The sequence below is a fragment of the Leptosomus discolor genome, chromosome 17, assembly GCF_034619465.1.
Source record: "Leptosomus discolor isolate bLepDis1 chromosome 17, bLepDis1.hap2, whole genome shotgun sequence".
NCBI classification, from domain to species: domain Eukaryota; kingdom Metazoa; phylum Chordata; class Aves; order Leptosomiformes; family Leptosomidae; genus Leptosomus; species Leptosomus discolor.
Window position 1 is genome coordinate 7187329 of NC_141407.1, and position 19882 is coordinate 7207210.

At 48.4% G+C, this 19882-nt stretch overlaps 1 protein-coding gene across 1 annotated transcript; it reads left to right on the top strand.

Annotated features, from left to right (window-relative positions):
* Nucleotides 1–7834: 7834 nt before the first annotated feature.
* On the top strand, nt 7835–15825 carry MANBAL (mannosidase beta like). The gene is made up of 3 exons (XM_086474769.1): nt 7835–7873; nt 11529–11726; nt 14306–15825. The coding sequence occupies exons 2-3, from the start codon at nt 11577–11579 to the stop codon at nt 14411–14413; spliced, it is 258 nt and encodes an 85-aa protein (XP_086330895.1). The 5' UTR covers nt 7835–7873; nt 11529–11576; the 3' UTR covers nt 14414–15825.
* The last annotated feature ends 4057 nt before the right edge of the window (nt 15826–19882 follow it).

Below are 19882 nucleotides of genomic sequence, written 5' to 3' on the forward strand. Positions count from 1 at the left end.
AAATCCTTTTAAGTGCCTTACTCTGCCTCGTTGGAGCTGGCTTCGCGTTATCTGTAACACACTGTTGCGTTTCTCCTCGCACTTTGGTTTGGCTCAAACACAGATTTATTGAGGGGTGAGTAAAACAGCGCTCTTTTTCCAGGATAAAAAGAACTCGCATCAGTATAGCAAAAGAGGAAAACTGTTCTACAGCTAGTAAACGTCTTAACATGTTTTACAATGCTCATCTATATTGTCATTCTGTTGATTTGCATTTATTCTATAGTTCAATTATTGTTTCATTCTCTAACTGGGTACAGAAAAGTCTTGTATGGTACAAAGGATATTGTACCAGGCAAAGCCAATTACTGATGCCAGCATTGATTGCATTTCAGTGTAATTGAATTGTCTCCCATTTCCAAATAGACGTTACCTTGTTAAATGCACATACAGAGACTCACACTTACCGTTCCCTTAGAAAACAGGCGCTTCCTAGATCGGCTCCTGCCCAGGTGTTTCCTTCCCCTGTCACGAATACAACTTCTTCTTCTCTAGAGCTGCCTCTGGGAGCCCCGTCCCTCCGCGCGGTGCCGGGCAGGACCCGGGCCGGGGGCTGAGCGGGGAGGACACTCTCGGATCTGCCCCCAGCTGTCCTCTGGCTGCCAGGGAGGTGCATCTCCTCTTTTATACCTGTGCTCCCTCAGGAGTCCTGTGGGCTTCTACGCGTCAGAGAATCAATTATCCTCCTGAATTTCAAAGGCTGTGTTTAGCATCCTCTTTTTTGTGTGTGCAAGGACGCAGGCAGGGAGGTTGCGGGGAGAGGGTTATGTCTGCAGTCGAGGGGCAGTGGCATGCTTTCTCTTTATCGTTCAAAGAGGGAAGAGCAAACAATAACAGTGATCATCTGGCAGAGTGAATGACAAATTTGCTTTGCAAGGTAAACTTCTCTTTCCCTTCGCAACTGCATTTTTTCCTCCTACTCCGCAATGAGTGTTAACCATTAATACTTTCTCACACTGCCTGCTCAGGAGGGTTTATCTTTTTGCTATTTTCTTTTTCTTTGATTATCAGCCTTTTCCTCCTTCTCCTTTGTTGCTCACACCTGCTAGCATTAGCGGGGCAGTTCATGCCTCAGTCCCTCGCAAACATCACAGCTCCACATCAAGCTTCACACAAAGCAGCTGGAGAGCCCTGCTCTGTTCATGTGCTCTGGAAAAAGTAAGGGTCTTCCCTGGGGTGCTGCATGCACTGGCAGCTGTTTTCATTCCTGGAACAAGGTTTATGAAAGCCCCATTAAAAAGAACACGTAGCCTTGGTGCCAAGAAGACCAGGACAGTTCAGAGGAGTTAAAAATGAGGTGCCAGCATGAGCTCCACCTGCCACATTTTTCATATTGACTTTATAATGCCCAGAATTGATGGGGACCCAGACCTTCCTGTCTCGGCGCTTGTGTGACTTGATGCTGCAAAGAAGTTTGTCAGCAGTTGAGGTGACTCATCTGTGCCTGCTGCCGAATACCTTCGCCTCGCACCAGAGCGCTTGACGCAGCCGTGGCAGAGAGGGATTGTAGGGAAGGACGGTGCATCGGGTGTGCACGTGGGTGGCTGTGTGTGCAAGGGGTCAGAAGCACTCAGCGCTGGTCTAACTCTGCCGTTGCCCCTTTGCTTCTTGCTGAGGTGGGAAATCAGCACTGTGGTTATGGCTCACCACTTAGTGAAGCAATGTCCTCCTTCCAAACCGTGGGCTCTCAGTAAGCAGGAACCCAACAGTCGGAAAGGCCTGAGTGAGCTCAGCACACCAAATAGCTCTGGTGTTACATAAAGGTCTCTCTATACGTAGGCAGATGTGCGCCAACGCCTTAGGGCTCTCCCTGCTTTGAGTGCTCCAAGGGCTCACGTTCCCTGTGGTACCAAATCAGGACCGGGCCACTTTGCAGAGAAATCATTGAAAAGGATTGAATGGACCAAAGCAGGAGCTTGAGCTGAGCCTGAACCGAGCAGCTGACCAGGGCCCTTCTAGTGGAATCCAGAAAGAGAACAACAACATGAAGAGAATCAAGAATTACTGCCTTCCTCCAGCTGTTAAAAGAAATGGCACCAGCCTGTTCATGGGGAGAGGATCTGCTGTGTAAATGAGGCAGGTAAATCATTTGCCTCATCTACTTGTGAACACTGGAGAAGGGGATTTCTGGGCAGCACAGAGCAGGTTTTCCAAAATCCTTGTACTGGTGCACAGCGCTGCGCGCGGTCTCTGCCAATGGGAAAGTGATTTTTGTTTGCTTTTTTGAAACAATCTGTTCATGTTCTCTCATGTGTGAGGCAAGTTGCACCAATTTTTCAGCATGACTTATTTCTCTTCCACTGTCTTGCTGCTGCACTGGCTGAACAGATGAATCAGACTATGTTGTTAAACCAACTGAGAGCCAACGCTACCTCGAGGTATTACCCTATAGCGTGGTTTTGAGCTAATTCTCTGTCCGCCTGGCCCGTTGCCTTACACAGAGCTGCTGTAAGATACCAGGCAATATCTCTCAGATCAAGGAGAATCAGTCTATAATTGACTTGTTTATAGCTGCCTGCTGCCCAGCTTGGATTAGGAGGGCTGTGAGCAGCATTCATATCTCAAGTGAGCTGCTTTCAAAGAAGGCTATATAAAGCTCTATCGTCCTAGGGCTTTCCTTGCGCTGCCTGGATTGGGTTCCTGTCATGCACAGCTGGACCCAGCCAGACTCACACAACAACAAGCTCTCTTTACGACTTCAGAATAATTGCGGGAGGCAGCAGAAATTTCTGAAAACCCTCCAGGCTCTGTCGGGTGTATCCAGCTTAGGAGTTCTGAAATAGCATAAATAGAGCAGCTTTTCTGTCCCCGGGATTTCCTGTCCCAGCTTTAGTCAAAACCTTCGTATCTTCCCAGGATCCAGAAGGGTCATTTGTGGAGCTCCTCCGCCAGACTCCTTGAGCTCTCCCTTGGCTACCAAGGCTACATCTGCTGCAGCAGCAATGGCTGTGGTCCCTACTGCTGCCAGCAGCTCAGCCTCGGCCTGAGTCCCATGCGGGTGCTCTGGCTGCTGACGTCTGTGGATGAAGGTGCTACAAACCGTGGTAGGACCCAGTGTTATCTGGAGTCAGTTTTGCATCCGTCCGTGTTGCAGTGTATCTTTGAGCTGACAGCTACGGTCTTTGTTCTCATGGTCATTTTTTTAGTAGGGTAGTCACACAGGTAGAGCTGGTACCCCCAGCACACGCAGGAGGGTGGCTCTGGCTGCAGTTCTGCACTCCTCGCAGCCCAAGAGCTGCTCCGTGTGTATCAGTGGCGTTCAAAGTCTAAAGGTACTAGTTATGTGACAGCATTCCTCATGGGAACTTAATTTTAGGGCACAACATTTGACAAAATCATTTTGCAAAATGAATAGCTTTTTCTTCTTAGAATATCTCTTGGTTTGGCCCTAGAACCTTCCCAGTTTCTCCCCACCTCTCCTCCCTACTGCAGCTCGTATTGTCAACATCCATTGGCTCCCAGAACAGAGGTATGTAACACTCAAATTACCTTCCACAGATCATCGCTTCAGGTTAGCAATGCCCAGGATAACTGTCTATTTGCCCTCTAAACCCAAGCCTACACCAGTGCAAGCCTGATGGAATCTACAGCCAGGTATGACCTGCCACAGGTACCTTCTGCAGCTGGAACTGCCAGATTTCGGAGTCACAACCATGCAGACCTAACCTCCCTAGGGTCCTTGGGTGAAGCACATGCCAGCTAGTTTTATTTGAGGTCCAATCCTTTGCTGACAAAGGACACGGTGTTAGGATCCTGCAGCAATTTCCCAGATATTGATTTCTTCTTAGCTTTACCTCCTCCGGTCTCCATGCCATGCTTTAAAAAATTGCCCCTGTCTATTCCATGTGCACAACATATAGCTTCAGTTAAGCTGAGGAGCATGTGAAATGGTCCTGCTCACCTTGTGAGGTTGAAACTAATGACAGTAAGAAGCGACTCATCAAATGGCAAAAACCCTCATGCTGTATGCTCAGCTGTCAAAAGCTTTTCTGCGCTTCTCCAAAATGGCACGAACTGTGGTGGCTGTTGGTCCCCAGCTTCTCCAATCTCCGCTGCTCCTGAGAGCGCCCCACACAACTCTGTGGGTTTTCTTTTACTTGAGAGATGTGGCGGTAACTAACATCACCAATGTCCTAACGGTAAATTAAAGAGAGCTGCCTAAGATCAGAAGTTCTATTTTTTGCCTAGGTTTGCCATCTTAGAAGTAGGATGGTGTAAGAGTCGGTCCGAAAACAGCATTGTCTCAACCTTGTCATGAGGGATATGGACAGTGAGGTACCCCGACAGTCAGGCTGACACCTTGACATGAGTCTGCAGCGGCCTGCCTGAGACGGAGCTGCTGATCCCGAGAATGGAATGCCAGGCTGGTGAGGTCATTGTGCCCTGGACAGAGCAAGGACGAGAGCTGAGCAACTTGTCCACTCAGTGGACTCAGGACAGATGGGACACATTTTGATTCAAATATCCCAAGTGGCAGAACTAAGGCATAAGTAAGTTGGTCATCAATCAATTACATTGTCTATTACTGGCGCGAAAACAGTAACTTTCACTCCTAAGTTCTTTGCAAAAATTTCCGTGGAAGGCAAGCAAACAAAAACGAGATGAGAAAGACAAGATTTGGCCCGTGTTGCCAGTTTCTTCTAAGGAAGAAGCAGTGGATACAAAACTTAAACCCAGCAGGTGTGGTGAGACTTGCCATTAGGAAATGTTACAAGACTTGGTTTCTCCACCTTGGAAGGATAAAGTGCTGGGATTTGAATCTTCAGATCCTCTAGACTCAAACCTTTGAACATCAATAGGTTTCCCAGGGAGAATTTTCCCTTGAAGAATTCAGACTGATAGGAAGCTGAATACAAACATTTATCAAAATAATCTCAAGGAAGGAGTCCTCTGGATGAGAGCACACTTTGCACTATGAGTCTGAAGCAAGGGATCAGATTAAAAATAGACAAAATAAATCAGTAATTCAAAAAGTGCAAGAAGTGCTATCAGAAAGGACAGTCTCATAGTGTTAAAAGCCTGCTTGAAAAGCCTACTTAATCTTCAAACATTAGCGTATCACTGAGACTACAATAGAACAAATGGCACCAGCCTGCAAGATGTGTATCTGTCAGGAGGCCTGATGAGCTCTGCGGGTGAGACCCATTTATAGAGCCCGTACCTGTCTGGCTCTGTTTATTTCCCAGCAGAGCTGCTGGAGCATTTCAGCATCGCCCAAGTGAACTGCCAAGAGTTTCAGCCAGATGTCAGCATGTTACACTCAGCTGTAGGCTTGAGAGTTACTGGTTCCTGAATTTCTGGCTCTCTGAATGCCGTCTCCTTCCTCTTCCAGCCCCAGCAGACACAGCTCAGATGCCAGCAGTGAATCTCAGTAATTAAGAAGTTCGTCTTTGATCTTACCACTCTCATTTCAGTTTGGAAAGGAGCCTTGGCTAGGAGGTTACACAGCACGTTACAGCCAGAATCACTGAACAGGGCTTCAATCCTAAGCCTGCCACCGACTCGCAGTGGTGACCAGGCTCACAACGGTCCTTCAGCTGCTGATTCTTGGGTACCAGTGCCCCACTTGAGGACCCTACTCCTGATTTTTGGAAGCACTGAGATGTTCGTACTCTGGCATGGAGAGGTGATGAAGGAAAGGCTGTGAACACCCACCTTCTGCACAGAGGGCTCTACCCCAACGTCACTGCTTCCCATCAGGGCAGGCTGGGTGTTGGTCTCTGTATTTTCTGTGACTTGGTTTCCCATCAGACTCCACACACTGCTATTACTGCTCACCTTGGGAAAGTGCTTTGAAAGCTTCTGATAAAAAAACAGAATTTGGGTGAGATGTGTTACTGGTATCGAGAAAATAAATTGTAGTTATGGAGAGGGAGCGAGGAAGGCCACGTTTCTAGTAAGGGCTGAAAAATGAAAGCAGTTGTTACTAATTTTTTCCTGGCTGAACAATACTATGCAACCTGAGGATGAGAAGACCTTAGTGCAGAAGGATATGGATGGTAATAAATAGGCCTGACTGCAAAGACATGCAGGAAATACTGCAGTGCAAACCAAAGAAGAAACGTAGAAAGAACTGAAAAAGCTAAGGGTGACTTGGATTTGGAGAATGACTTCATGCCTGAGCTCTGTCCCTGCTTAGAATTGGGCGCTGACAAAATTGCCATTTCTGCTTGTTCAACGAGTTTTAGCTTTGAAACCCACTCACATCTCGTAGGCTTTGGAAAAATCTTCCCTTTTTTTATAAATCGCTTCCTTTTTTATTGTTTCACAATCAGCTGAAACGAACAGGTCGGTGTGGAGCTGGTGAAAGGCACGCAGCCAAAGAAGGCTAATGGCACCATCTGCTTGCGGTTCAAAGGCCGGGTGTCTCCTGTGCGGAGCCGGGCATGGCTGGAAAGGTATTTGAAAGTCTCAGGGGGGCCTGGCAGTCCCCCACCTGCCTATTTCTGCTTAGTAGTGCCATTTCTGTTGGGGGAGAGGAGGAGAAAGGAAGAACACGTATGGTATTGGTTGCAATCCAAGTGTGCGTTTTCCCCTTCGCCTGCAAACTTCAGAGCGTGAAGATCAGAGCCTGTGAGAGGGTGTGTGTGTGGACAGCCATACCACCCAAATTCAGTGTACTGGTAGTATTGGGAAGAATTTAATCTGTCCGTTTAATCCATACTGATAGGATCTTTCCTGACATTCATAGGAATTACTTCTCCCTCCTCAGTGTTTTCGTGTCTTAAATAGTCAGTGTTTGGGAGCTGGAAGGGCAGAATTTACTGCCTTTCCTGAGCTCTGAGATTATCCCTTAGCCAGTACAGCCACTCACCAGCGGCAGTGAAAGCTCTGGTAATTATTTAAGAGTAATTTTTTTCTTAGGGTTTTTGATGCTAGAAGAATTTCTTTGTGCAAGTGTCTCTGGCCTCTGCAGCTCGCAGCCATGTGCATTCTCCAGTTGTCTGTAAAGTCTTCTGCACTAAAATAGATGAAACGTTTTTAATCCAATTGCTCAAAACCTTTGAAATTGTTTTTGTTAATACCCGTTTAATTCAAATGCTTGGTAACAGCCTAGAAAATCCTTTTATTACAAATGCCATACCTTACTCCCTCAGTAGATAAGTGACTGATTAGATTTTCCCCAAAGTATTTAGGCTCTCTGATAATAAAGCTCTGCAGCAAAACTAACCTGGTACTACTGGTATTTTAGGTTTAGGAAAAGGGCAAAACAAATCAGATTCTTTAAATACCACAAACAAGCAAAACAGAGCACAAGCCAGTTTTCCCTTTGTAGGTCATCTTATTGAGACATCTCCATTTCAGAGCCGGATACTGAATCGGGACATTAAACAGAAAAAAAAAAAACAATCCCCAGCAAGAGCAAAGGCAGAAGCATGCCTGTTAATTGTTGCTGCCAGAGCACTTCAAGGGAGCAGATCAAAACCTCGCAGATAAAGAGAAACCCGCCAGGACTGAAAGGCCACGCTATTGATGGCGGGGATTAAAATGCTCTCTCTGATTTAGGGGGCGAGTCCACTAGTCCCGAGGCGTAAAGGCCCGGGGTGCTTCGCTGCCAGAGGGGCTGACACGGGCCTGGCCGTGGGGACCCACCGGGGGGTCGGCGCCCACGGGGGGGGTGAGGCCCGCGGCAGTGTGAAGCCGAGCGGCCTCAGGGGCCCTTCGGGAGGAACCCGGCGGCGGAGCCGGGCCGCCCGCCGGCCTCGCAGACCCCCAGCCCGCCCGCAGGCCTCCCTTAGCAACGCGGCGCCCCGGGCGGTTGCTAAGGGCGGGGTTGCGCTTCCTGCCGGGCGGGAATCACTTCCGGGGCGGCGAGGCCTGGCTGTGAGGGGCGGTGAGCGGGGCCGGGGGCTGGCGGGGGGTCGGGAGCGGCGCGGGGGTCTGTCGGAGCGGTCTCTGTTGGGCGGGAGCGGTGGCCTCAGCACCGCCTCGGCCCCCCCCGGGAAGCGGGTGGGAGAGCCCCGGTGCGGGGGGGCCTGGCTGGCTCCGCGCCGGCCCGCTCCTCCCGCTGCAGCCGGGGCTGGCCGCTCGCAGGGAGCAGCGGCGCGGAGCTGTTCTCTGGAGAGGGGAGGAGGAACCCTGGGTGTCCGCTACCCTCAGGCCGCACGGCTGCTTCTCCTTGCAGCCCCCGGGCACGGCCGGCAGAGCCGGCTGCCTGGCACCGGGCCCGCCAGGCTACAGACGGGCTCCTCGGCCTCACCGAGGGTCGTGTTTTCGGCGGTGCTGAGCACGCGGAAATCCCCCTGCAGCCGATATGAATTGGCCGTTCTCCATCCCAACACCTGCTGAATCATTTGAGAGATCCAGCGCGAGCTCTTTTTGCCTCATCCTTTGACAGAAGCATTCATGTTCTGCACCAACACTGTTGGTCTTTATTTCCACCCCAGGAGAAAGCTAATATACATTGCTTGAAGTGCTCCTGTGGCTTTGTCCTAAGCTAATTATTTATATAGCACTAGGTCTTGAAGATGCCAGCTGGCAAACACAGGACAACAAAGAGAAAGGCTTGCGTCAGTCCCAGCTCTGTTGAGATGGCTGGTTTACAGCCCTGGTCCTGAAAACCCAGTTGTTTATCGTTGGGCCTGACCCTGCACCCAAGGGAACAGCCACATCATCTTCCAGTGTGTCAGTTAGGAAAAGCCCCGAATAGTCCCTCGCTGGTGCTGTGGCGCACCTCTGGCTGCGACAGGACCAAGTCCTTTGGCGTGGGGCTGTAAAACCCTGCTAGAGGCAAGACTGACTATTTTTAAAAAGCCAAAAGCAGTTCCTGTAGTGCAGTGCAACTGTTTGTGACCTGTTTCTTCTGCTGTGTTCCAGTGGGATGGCCAGGCTTGTGGGACGCAGCGGTAGCTGCTGTTGGGCCGAATAAGTAAGCTGGAGGGGGGAGGCTTCCTCTCAGGGTCTGAAATAGGAATACTGATCTTCAAACGGAGTGTAAGAACAATTGCTTTAAGTGTGGCCATGTTAATAGGTGAGTCAGTCTGAGGAAAAAGGTGGATGATGACCTGTGGAGAAGAAATGTTGGCCAAGGAAGAGGTGGTGAAACTGTTAGCTTCTCGGGAACAAGGAGGAAGACTCCATTATCATCCAGGGACCTTCTGCATTGCCTGTAGGGCAGGGTGTGAGGAGGTGGTGCTCTCGTGAGAAAACTCACTTTGCAAGTTTTGCCTTCGGCACAGGAGGCGGCGTGCCTGACACTGAGCCCCAGCTCCCCAGTGCTCAGCTTCGGCCTGCCTGGCTGCGAAAGGTTTAGCCTCCTTGTGTGTGCGGGTCTGGGCGTCCTGTTAGCCACAGGAGTTTTTTAAAACAGGGAAGGATTTTGCTACTATTAGTTCAGCTCCACTGACAGCAGGAAAACTAATAGTCTGAATGCGGGTTGCCTGCTCTGGTTGCTGTGCAGGCAAGGACGCGGTACTGTGACTAGTTGGAGCATGTTGTCAGGTCTTCTCTGAGCATGTTCCGTGGGGTAGTGCTTAAAAGGGTAGTGGCAGCTGCTACCAGCCTGCATCAGAGCTCTTGACACTGGTCACGTCACCTGGGGTTTGCTAGAAAATTACTAATGCCCTCAAGGGAGGTGAAATAGAAAAGGGGAAAGGAGGGGAGACTTGTGGCAGATGAGGATGGAATTTTTTTGGTTTCACTGTGTTGGTTTCCCTTTTCTGATTTATTTTTGGGTGTTGTGTTTCAGGTGTATAAGTCAGGATTATCAGCAGGAGTTTGTCCTGCAAAAACCCCAGGTGAGGAGTAAAGCAACATCCCTTCCTGCTCTCTTTGAGGAAGGGTGTAAGCAAGAATAACATTGTCAAAAGATATCCCAATACATGAAGTTGAGATAAAATGCAATCAAGGATGAAGTTTCGCATGATTCTGTTTCTTGCTTAGGAACTGCTCCCGTAGTGGACTGGGGGAGCGGGCATTTCACAAGTTAATAGCAGTTAGGGATGAGCCACTCGTGTGGGGGGGTGACCCCGTTGTGTGTCCGTGCAGCCTTTGGGTCTGCGTTGGGGCTCGCTGAGCCTGCGTGGTGTGCTGGCTTTGTGTACAGGTCCTGTGCAGCCCTGGCTTATTGAATTTTAATCAGAATTTGAGAAGTTTTCTCCCACTGAAGTACAGACCTGGAAGGGACTGCAAGAGGTCACCTATTCTTATCTCCTGATTGAAAAGTGGGATTAGATATACTGACACCCCATCCTAGGCGAATGCTGAGCTGATCTGCTCTTCTGTAACAGGGATTCCACTCTCTGCGTTCCAGTGGCTTGCAGCCCATGCTGTTGGGAATTTCCTGTCTTTTAAAATTCAAAATAATATCCCATACATCATCTGAAATAAAACAAAATAATTATTTCTTGTAATTTATATACCACTCCTTTTAGAACATCCCCAAATGACATTTGCCTCTTATGGAACGGCATGGAGTTGTTGATTGAGTCTCAAATTTATCAACTATAACTTTGCTCAAATTATACTCTTAAATTTACCACCTTTCTGAACTGGGTCACATCTGCAGAGGGTAGAAATCTTCTCCTACCCTGAGAAGTACAGAGCCTGCTGTGGAGATCATTTGTAGGAGGCAGATTGCTGCCATTCAGTGGAAACGTGCGTGTGGCACAGTCTCCCACCCAAGCTTTAGCAATACAGAGAATTGTCAGTACCAATAAGTAGTGCTGATTCAGTAAGTACACAGCAGGATCATAGGGGTCAGGGAAACTGAGTAAGACAGTAATCACGACTGAGTTCTGATGGCATCTCAGACTAATTGAATTTCCCTTTTGGGACTTTCTGTGGTGTGCTCCAGCAATTCTGGCAGCAGAGTTCTCCGTTATTGTAGAAAGCCATTAGTCATTCATGGAATGAATTGACAACTCCATTAGCAAAGATAAAGGAAGGAAGAAAGGATGGTCTCGTGGCTGAGAAACTGGCTTATGGCCCAGGAGATCGATATTTAACTCTGCCACAAACTACCTGCGTGACCATCGCAAGGTATATGGGGCTTAGTGTATGTGGGGCTGCTAAAGCCATGCTTAACTTTGAACACCTAACTCCTTCCTCTGTCTTCAACAGATCTGCCTTCTGTGTGGTGCATTTAAGTAGTAGTTGGTTTTGTACACCATCTAAAACAACGAGGCTGTGACCGCATATACAATGTAAGTGAAAATGAGTAACAGTCATCTTGCATGTGCGATCGACTTCAGGGAGAAGTATGTTCTTGCTTATTAAGCTTTTCCCTTGTTTCATCAATATTGTTCATATGTTGTTTGTCTTCCCCTCGCTTGCAAACGGACTAATACATTTGAGGACTGTTTTCGTAGGCAGGTGGTAAAAGAGAAGCATCCAAATAAACTGCAACATTCATTTCCCTCTTTGTTACTAGGTCTGTAGATCAAGGGTATCTTCAAAAAGCCTGCATGAGGTACTCTGTCATTTTTTAATAATGGAAAGTGATGAAAGCGTGATGGAAATAATTGCTCTTTTTTCCCCCCTCCTTGTAGTAACCGGTCTTCCTGAGAGCATTTGAGGAGAAGGAGGGTGCACTCACGATGGCTGCTGAGTTGGATTTCTCTCCACCTGAAATCCCTGAGCCCACATTCATGGAGAACGTGCTACGCTACGGACTCTTCTTTGGAGCCATTTTCCAGCTTATCTGTGTGCTAGCCATAATCCTGCCGGTCTCAAAGTCCCATAAGACAGTAAGCAGTGCTCTTTGATACTGATATAGGTGGGCGGAGTCAGAGAAAACAGGGTGGGAGGGAACTTTGAGTAGCTAATGGAGACACAGTGGCCTGCTCCTGGGATTGACGAGTTTCATTGATCGTGCTCTTTCCTTCCTTCTCATTTTCCCACCTCCAGCTTTTGTCTTGTGATTTACCCCCCAGATTATAAAGTCAGGAACAAATACCTGAGCCAGGGTCTCTCTGAATATCAGTGAGAAAGGTGACCCGGAGCTCTGGCACGGTGTGCTAAACATAGGTGCTGTTCCTGACTGCACACAAGAAGGCTTTAGGCCCAACTCCATATTATCATCCTGCTGCTGATCTGCTTTATTAATCGCCAGGCAGGGCGTCCCGTTTGCAGGGCCTGCCTTTCAGGAAGTTACTTTGGGCTCTAGTTTGTGTGAGGTACAGGTGAAATTCCTGGTATATTCTACCGTGAGGAAGGCAGTTCTCAGTACTGACACCCAGTGCTGTGCTGGCAGGGGGAGGGTGCTTTGGTGCAGTTAGTACCGGACTTCTGTGAGAAGTTAAAGTGAAAGGTTGAGGTGAGCTACAGGACTCGGATTCCTCTAGACTGGGCCACAGTGAGATGATGGGCATCTGCCTGGCTTTTCTGATAAAAGAGCTCCGTGTGCTTGGTCGTGCCTGTGGTGCTGGGGACAGATATTTCAGTGCCGGTGATCAGGCTGCGAGTTTGGCGTTTTGATACAGATTTTGCGTAAATGTGCATGGTATATTTTCAGTAACAACTCAGCATGGGAAGTTTTGGGTTTCAGCTATGTTTACTGCCGTGTTTGCTCCCTCTTGTGCAGAGGAAGCATGTACATTTTCGGCCTATCTGGGGAAGGGAAGGCCTGAGGATGAGGCACAGTGTGAAGGATACAGTTCATGACCCAACTCTTTCACCTTCAGCTGCTGGTGTGGCGTGAAGTTGCGCTGATGTACGGGATTAGTGACGCTGCCCCAGCCCGGGTGCGTGCTCCCTCCTGCTAGTCCTGCCGTGGAGCTGCAGCTCCCAGCAGGGAGACAAAGCAGGCGGCTGCCGGTCACTATGCAGTGGCACTGCAGGTCTTGCACCGTTATTCTGCAGGCGCCAGCGCCCGTCTGTCAGAGTCCATGGTTTCCCCTGATACATTTTTGAGAAATACTGAGTCCCCTGATTCTTGAAAGCTGAAAAGACAGAGAGCTTTAGTTTGAAGTGGGAACCTGAAGACCAGGCCCCCAATTAAAATGATAAAGCTCGAGGACTGTTACTGTTGAAGTTGGCAAGCATGCTTTGATGTTTGCATGCTCTACTTTTTATTTTCTTCCTATGTACCCTGTCCTCTTGACTTACTGTCCACGAGACTAATTGACAAGACCATAACCACCAGAGGCTACCCCTCCAGATCTTGGGTCTGGGTAGGATATTGAGGAGCGAGCTTCTCTGTCTTGGAGGCTCCAGGCTTTGAAGTCTACCTTGGTTTGAACATTAGAAGGCAGCAGTGTTCACTTTACAGCAGCAGCACGCTGCATCCCTGAGTAATAACTGCGTGTTGCTACATTTCTCCAGAGCCTGCCAGCTCCCCGTGCGCCGATTACAGCCTTTGGAAAGCCAGCCAAGTCTCCTTCCTTGGAAAGCCACACAGATGTGCATTGTAATAGCCCAGTAACTTGCGAGACGTTTGAACCAAGCTCCTTGATTACAAGGATACTGTCAGATGCTCGCCTCCCCCTCCATTATCTGGAGCTCTGTCTTGGAAGCTTGGAACTAGCACGTCTTGCTCAGCCATTTTTTGTGTGTCCTTTTCCAGTTGGCACGCTCTGACTGATAGAAACCAAGATGCTAAAGCAATATTTATACTCAAATGCATTTAATGAAAGGAGGCAATCTGCATGTGTGCGCTTTCTCAGATGAGACTGGCGCTGTTCCCTTGTGTTTTTACAAGATAACTAGACTTTATTTCCCATGGCTGAAATATTATCTGTCATCTCCCCTGAAGGAGAGAAGCAGCATATCTAAGAATTCCTTGTTGGGCCAGGTGAAGAAAGCTTTGCCTGCAATTCTCTCCCTGGATTTTGGGTTTGGTTTAGAGGCTCTGAACTTTACATTCTTACTACTGTTTTGCGGAATATTTTTTGTCTTGCACATGATAATGGTTAACATTTGGCACAAATACCTGCTGACTGTTTCCATGCACACTGGTGATTGTATGGCGTCTTCTCCTTTCCCTAGTTTGAATAGTTTTCATTTAATGTTGATTTTCTTCTTGCCTTTAAAGTTTGTTTTGTTTTGTTTTGTTTTTTCTCTAAAGCCTGTTTTAGACACTTAAGCTTTTAACAGCTTCTCTGGTAACAAGCTGTTTCTGTGCATAAGCTCACACTCATCAAAAAGCACATGCGGAAGAAGCAGAGATGGTGCTGCTCGAGTCTCATTAAATGTGGACTCGGTTTGATGTAGATGTGTTCCAACAAAGATACCCAGTACTTGCTTCCTTTGGCTCAAATTCCCAAAGTGAGCTGTCAGCAAATTGTAAAAAAAAAGTTACTGACTGTTTCTTAATTGATTCTTGTAGGACTCGGACAGTTTTGAGCCTAAGAATTCAGAGACAGTGAAGAAGCCAAAGGCCACCGCTCCACAGATAAGCAAGAAACCCAAGAAGGAAACTAAAAAGAAACGATAAAGGCATGGCTGATGGGCCTCAAGAGAAAATAATCACCTATAATCATGCTTCCTCGGAGATGACATCAAAGGCAACTTACTATATTAAATGGTTTTCTGGCATTGCCATGCTTTACCTTTCGGGGACAAGGGAGAAGGAACTTCTAAGAGTGAAAGGGGTGGGGTTCTGCCATAGATTTCTTACAAGCAAAGAGGACTTCACATGTCCAGGACTTCATTCAACGTGATTAGTGTGTCAGTCATCATTACAGGGAGTTCTGTCATTTCTGATGGGTGGAGAGGCCTGTTGTCCGAGCTCCTCCATGCTGGCTCGGATTTCTGGTAAAGTCCCTGTGGAAGGTGGAGCATGGATTTGCTACTTGGATACTGGTTTGTGTTGCGTTTTTTGAAGGCAGAGGGATCAAATGGATCAAGGGTACCACACGACACAGCTTTGTATTCATCTCTGTTGTCATCTAGTCTGAAATACATAGCTGCATTTTATGGCTGAATAATAATGTCTTTGTCATATTCTTTGATTCTTTAGGTAATAACTCATCAGATTCCAGACTGCTGTAGATGAAAGCTTTCATTTCCCCAGCATCGCTGCCTCTTTCTCATTCCCCACCCATGCACTGTTCCTTTCTGTTCCCACCCCTGAATGCAGGTACATTTCAGAGAGTTGAGGCTGCGGTGGGGACCGCCATGATGACAAGAATCAAGGAACAATTTGATTCTGGAAGGTGCAGAATTTAATGCCTGTGCTCATGGGGTGTTCTTGGAAGAACAGGTAGTGCGTGTTGGAGAAAAGCTGCTCTGAGGCAGGAGCGTTGGAGCGCTGCATGGCTCGTGTGTCAGACAGCACTGCCTGGCTGGCCTGTTGATAAACGCTCCTGTCAGCTGGCTGAGTCCTGTCCGTGTGCTCCATTTCAGCTCAGCCGGGGTTTGTTGCGTTTGCGAACTCCCTCCCAGCCTTACCTGCTGTCATCTGCTGCATCGCCTCTCGTTGGATTCTTCCTGAAGTTAAAGATGGTCTCAGCCTGAGGAGATGTGGTATTCCAAGACCCAAGGGGTGCAGGTTGGCTGCGCAGCATGACTCTATGGCAAGAGACACACACGCTGTGTTCCTTCAGGCTCTGGCTCTCCAGGCCCAGGGACAACCTAGCATTAGATTTAAATATGGCTAGACAGGACTGGAAAGAGACCGGTGGTGACGTGGCCACCAAGTCTCTGTAGGGCAGCTCAAGCTTCCTGATGCCAGCTCACATCTTGGTTTGTTTGATCAGGAATGAGTCAATGGGAGGAGAACCTGCTCTTGGAGGCGCACCCAGGGTTCAGAGCGGCTTTGAAGGAAAGGGTTCTCTCTGGCAGGGCTGCAAGTCTGCGATCCTTTTTGCATACACAGGCTCCCACCCTGGATTCCCAAATGCCTTGGGAGCCCAGGTACCGTAGCAGCGTTGCGCTGCGTGTTCTTTAACAGGAGCTGAACAGCACATGTACAGAAACCATCAGTGCCGAGAGCGGCCTCGTTCTCTGCTCTCTCTTGCTTTAGGTGGGTGAGACAGATGGATCCCAGTACCGGTTTGATTCTAACCCCTCACTGCTTCCCTGCTCCAGGCTCTCTGCTTCCCTTAACCAGAGTGCTGACACCGAGTTGCACTGCTTAAAATCCAGCTTAGAGTTCTACTTTAAATTCAGTGTTTTCCTTCTTTTTTTTTGAGCTACATAAAGGCAATACTAGGAGGACAGAACAAAGCATGGGAGATACAAGCACTCTAAAGTAGCTTTGAGTTCTCAGTACAAAGAAATATTACAAAAATTTCCCACGCAAATAACAAAGAACAATACTGTGCTGTGAGCTTCCATTATGGACCTGTGTTCCTGTGATCTGCAGGGGAAAGAAGAGTGTTGCCACTGCCCTGGACAGGTACTGCAGATCACTTCTTCCATTTTAATAAATGAGGATGGCGGTGGGTTTGTCGAACAACTCTGGCCTTCTGCAGGTTACCTGAAGGGAGGATTTAATGCTTTAATGGAATTGCAACTATTGAGAGAGTAGCACACGCGTTACTCGAAATACAGAAGTGCTTCTACAGCTAAGAATGAGTTAGCAATGAGTGCTGTGTGGTTGTTACCTGAAATAGCAGGCTACTACATCAATGTCTATATCTAGCTGTTTGCAGGCTGGCTTGCTTATTGCCAAGTAGAAATCATGGATATCGGCATTTGTTTTTGTTGGAGGGGAAGAGGGATTAAGATAAATTTCCCAGTCTGTTCCTAACAGCTTTATACCGATTTGAATGCTCTCATTAGCTGAACTTACAGTATGTTTTTAGAGATTACCAATATCCCATGTGTTTTAGTTGCTCTTGAAATGTGTAATAAATACAATCAGAATCTCTTTGTTTAAAAAGAAGTCTCTTTTTAAAGTTTTGCTGCCTCTTTCCCTACATCCATTGTGAAAGCTGCCAGAACTCTCAGAACACAGGACGTAAATATCCTATTCATAAAAATGACCCATTAAGGGAAAGCCATGCAGATCCTTTAATCTGCGAGAAATTGGTTAGTTAATACTGTCAGGCATGTGTGCATCTGTATCTCTGCTTCACTTGGAAGCAGCAAACTATCTCCCAGTTCAGCTTCACCTTCCTGGAAGGAAGGAGGAAGCGCTGCGATGACTAAATTAACTTGCCTGTCATGAGAGATTTTGGCTCTGAGAGCCTCCGTGAGGGTAGCAGGAATAAAGGCGTCATTTATTGGTGATACAAGCAGGGGATTAGGTGGGGATTCAGTAGAGTGGTAATTGGGATTTTCAGTAGCCCCTCGGTGTGTGATTGTAGCTCAGGTTTACATAGCTGGAGCGTGGAGCTGTCTGGTGGCTCTTCTTGGCTGTGGTAAGACCGGTGTGGTAGCCAAGCTCTGGCAAGCGTCTGTTGGTTCCCTCACCAGAAAACCAAAACGAGGACTAGTGTGGTGACTCCTTTAATTCCCAAGCGCTTTTCTCCGGGCTGTTTTGTAATTAACATCCCAAAGGGAGCTGAAGACCTCATTAAGTCACTTTTACTGAAGGGGAGGTTTTCAAAGGTCTGCCTCCAGATACCAGCCTCGGTGAACAGCACCTTGCTCTGCCACCCAAAGCCCAGGAGCTGGGCTGAGAGCTGGGTTTCATCTGCTAATATTTGTTACAAAGTTCCCTTCCCTCAACAGGCCAAGCCTCAGCTCTGAAGAAACATGGCTGGGAGTTGAGAATTCCTTGCTTCGTTTTTGATTGTGTTCAAGCAGCTCTGCCTCTGGCCATGCTCATCTCGAGAGCTGTGGCCATCACCGTCCCGTTGAGCTGTCCCACGCTCACAATGCATCCTTGTGCTCCTCCAGTGCAAGCAGCACAATCCCTTGAGACGGGCTAATAAGTAGCTTGTGACTGGAGTTCCAGTTCACATAGTTCAATTAAATCCCTGTTAATCTTGTTCAGACCTAATTTACTTCCATTCTCATACACATGCTTTTCTCTGCTTCAGAGAGGTTCTAGTGAGGTTCCCTACTGACAGGAACTGAAGAGCCCAAGGCCATCTTTGAAGAGGACTGATGTTTGCAGAACAGCCCCCTTGTCAAGCCCATAAGCTAAGTTTATTTCCCAACCTGTCACGAAGAATGTGAAAATACTCCTTCAGTGCCTGGATTTCAGAAGGGTCAAGGCTGGATGTGATGATGCTCGCGGAGAAAATAAGGAAGCTGTAGGAGGGGAGGACCTGCTCAGTATCTCTGTTTCCTAGGGCACTGCTGAGCTGTTCCCCTGTCTGTGTGTCTTAATTTTTGGACAGCTGAGAGCTGGGGTGCTGGACTTCTCTCTTGAGAGCCTCTCTTACACACTGATACTTCTTTCAGGCAGAAGTTGTGTTGTTCACAGCCTGTGGCCTGCAGGGATCGAGATGACTGTATTGATTTAGTTGTTTGTTTATTAATCTCATGAGGCATCAGAGACTGACTGCAGTGAGAAAATGGGATGATGAATGGAGAGTGCTGGAGTACAGAGCACAGCTGCTTGTTTGGTAATTAGGTTGATTGCCAGCTTTGGCACTGGGAAGGGATCTGACCCTCCTCCTCTTCCTCATCCAACCAGAAGGGATGATTTGGCTGGGGAGCATTCCCTTTCTCTCTGGAAAGAGACATGGGCAGTAATCAATGTTTGCATTTCTTCTTACATTGGTAGTTACTGCAGGTCCAAGCTCCTGCTTTTCTCCTCTGGTAGTTTGTGGCTTTTGAGTGGTTGGTTGTGGGGGTGTTGCCTTGCTTTTGGTACCTGGGTCAGTGTGCAGTAGCTGGTCTAAATGGCTCTTGCTTGGGGCTGACAATTGCAGGACGATGAACTCTGCTTCCTGCCTCTCCCTTGCAATTCAGCTGATTTTCCCGTTTCATGTGGATTCTCCCAATTTGTGGCTTTTCTGTCACCGTAATTCATCCCCATGCTGGCTCTTGTTGCTTCCACCCTGTAGACTCATCTCCATTGCAATTCTTCTGTCCTTGCAGCCGAATTTTTACTTGCCAGTGACAGACTGTGGGTATCACCTGCTGTTACAAGGACTGGTACAAAGAAAGAACACGTGGAGGAGCATCCAGGATGGAAAATAGTGTCCCCTTGTAATCAGCCCCATCAGCATGTTCCTCTTCCCTGATGATTTTTTCAACCAGCGGACTAACTGCTGGGGAAGGACAGCTCTCCATGCTGGGAGCCCCAGGTATACCAGGGAAGCTGTGCCGTGCCCATCAGCCAGCCCCTGTGCCATGAGGAGTTCAAACAACCGCATACAGCAGTGCCGAGCGCTGTGGTGCTGTGCGTGTTTCACGCCACCCGTTCAGATCCCGCTCCTCGCCAGCACACGGGGATTTGTCTTGTGCCCTCCCAAACCTCTCGCAGTGCTCACTTCCCTCCTCCCAGCTTCCCTGGTTCTATTTATTGCCCGGAGGCGCCGGTGTGGCTTTGATGCTCCTTGCACCCTGCTGGCTGGAGGCGTGAGCAGCCGCGCACTGGGAAACCGCAGTCCCACCGAGGACCGTGGCGACGCAGGGCGAGCGGTTGGAGCAGAGAGGCTGACAGGTTCTTCCATGGTTCAAGTCCAGCGTTTTTGGCTGGTAGGTGCAACCGCCCAGCCTGGTTTGGATCACATCTCTGAGTTTTAAAAAAACATCTGTTGCTTGGCTTGATGATGTCTCTTGTTGCACTTGAAGAGCTCAGCTCCCAAATGGGGGTGCTGTGGGTGGAGGGGGTTGAAGGGCTCTCGCTTCTTCCTATCTTCAGTTCTAGGCAAGGAGCTGTGTCCCTAGGACCATGCTCTACTGCAAGTCCTCTTTACATGCTAAATGCAGCATTCCTTATTGGTGAAACCTGCGCTCTGGGCCCTCCCCTTGTTTCTTGCCAGAGCCCCTGAGGTGCCGCCCCTGTAAGCGTCAAGTTCAGCCAGTCCCAGTTCATGGACTGGGGCCACGGAAGGCA